General features: G+C 44.4%; 1 protein-coding gene across 1 annotated transcript in view; it reads right to left on the reverse strand.

Moving 5' to 3' along the window:
* LOC107579142 (ERBB receptor feedback inhibitor 1-like) overlaps nt 1–649 on the reverse strand; it is a gene marked incomplete at its 3' end in the record, with an annotated part of 2527 nt that extends 1878 nt beyond the window's left edge. Inside the window, exons 1-2 of the mRNA XM_016265004.1 lie at nt 374–649; nt 98–180 (exon numbers count right to left, since the gene is read on the reverse strand). Of these exons, the coding sequence (XP_016120490.1) occupies nt 98–180; nt 374–522 (232 nt within the window). The remainder of the gene's footprint in view (nt 1–97; nt 181–373) is intronic.
* Between the last annotated feature and the right edge of the window lie 68 nt (nt 650–717).

Below are 717 nucleotides of genomic sequence, written 5' to 3' on the forward strand. Positions count from 1 at the left end.
AAAAAAAAAAATTACACCAGGTTTGGAATGAAATGAGGGCGAGTAAATTGGAGTGAACGTTTCATAATGAGGAGATTTATGTTGCTATGTTACTTACTGTCTGCTCCTGAGAATGATGGCAGCACCTGTTGCCGGGACTGAAGGTTATAATCCATAGAAGAATCAATGGTGAAGTAGAAGCTGTAGATTAAGAACAGGAAAGCTAATCAGATTGATACACAAATCCAAGGTTCATTACATCATATCAACCATGTTGCACACAGGTCATTTCCTGTTTTTCTGCTCAGTCATGCAGTGAATGCCCAGGGTCTTGTAAAAATCATCCATGTTTAACACATGAAAAATGCATTTGTGCTTTTGGTGTTGCACTCACTTGTGTAGATCATGGTATTTCCAAGAGGGCTTAGCTCCGGCCATGCTATGCCAATGGCTGCCCCGCAGGAATAGGCTTTGCGCGGGTAAACAGATCTCCTGGGCAGTCAAGCCTGCAGTGGACATGCTCCAGCTGCAGTCGGTTCGCATTCAGGCCAGGAAATGCTCCTCCCGCCAAGCTGGCAGCTGCTGGCCTGTACCTGAAACACAGCCATGAGAGGACAAGAGCATGAATCTCTGGAATATCTCAAGTGTTTCGCAAATGCAGCAATTTGATTAAATGAGGAACAAATACTGAAGTCTCCTGCTTCTCAAATTCTCTGTCTTAGTGAGAAAAGGACCTCG

This window comes from Sinocyclocheilus grahami, unplaced genomic scaffold (assembly GCF_001515645.1).
Source record: "Sinocyclocheilus grahami isolate Dianchi unplaced genomic scaffold, SAMN03320097.WGS_v1.1 scaffold14622.1, whole genome shotgun sequence".
NCBI classification, from domain to species: Eukaryota; Metazoa; Chordata; class Actinopteri; order Cypriniformes; family Cyprinidae; genus Sinocyclocheilus; species Sinocyclocheilus grahami.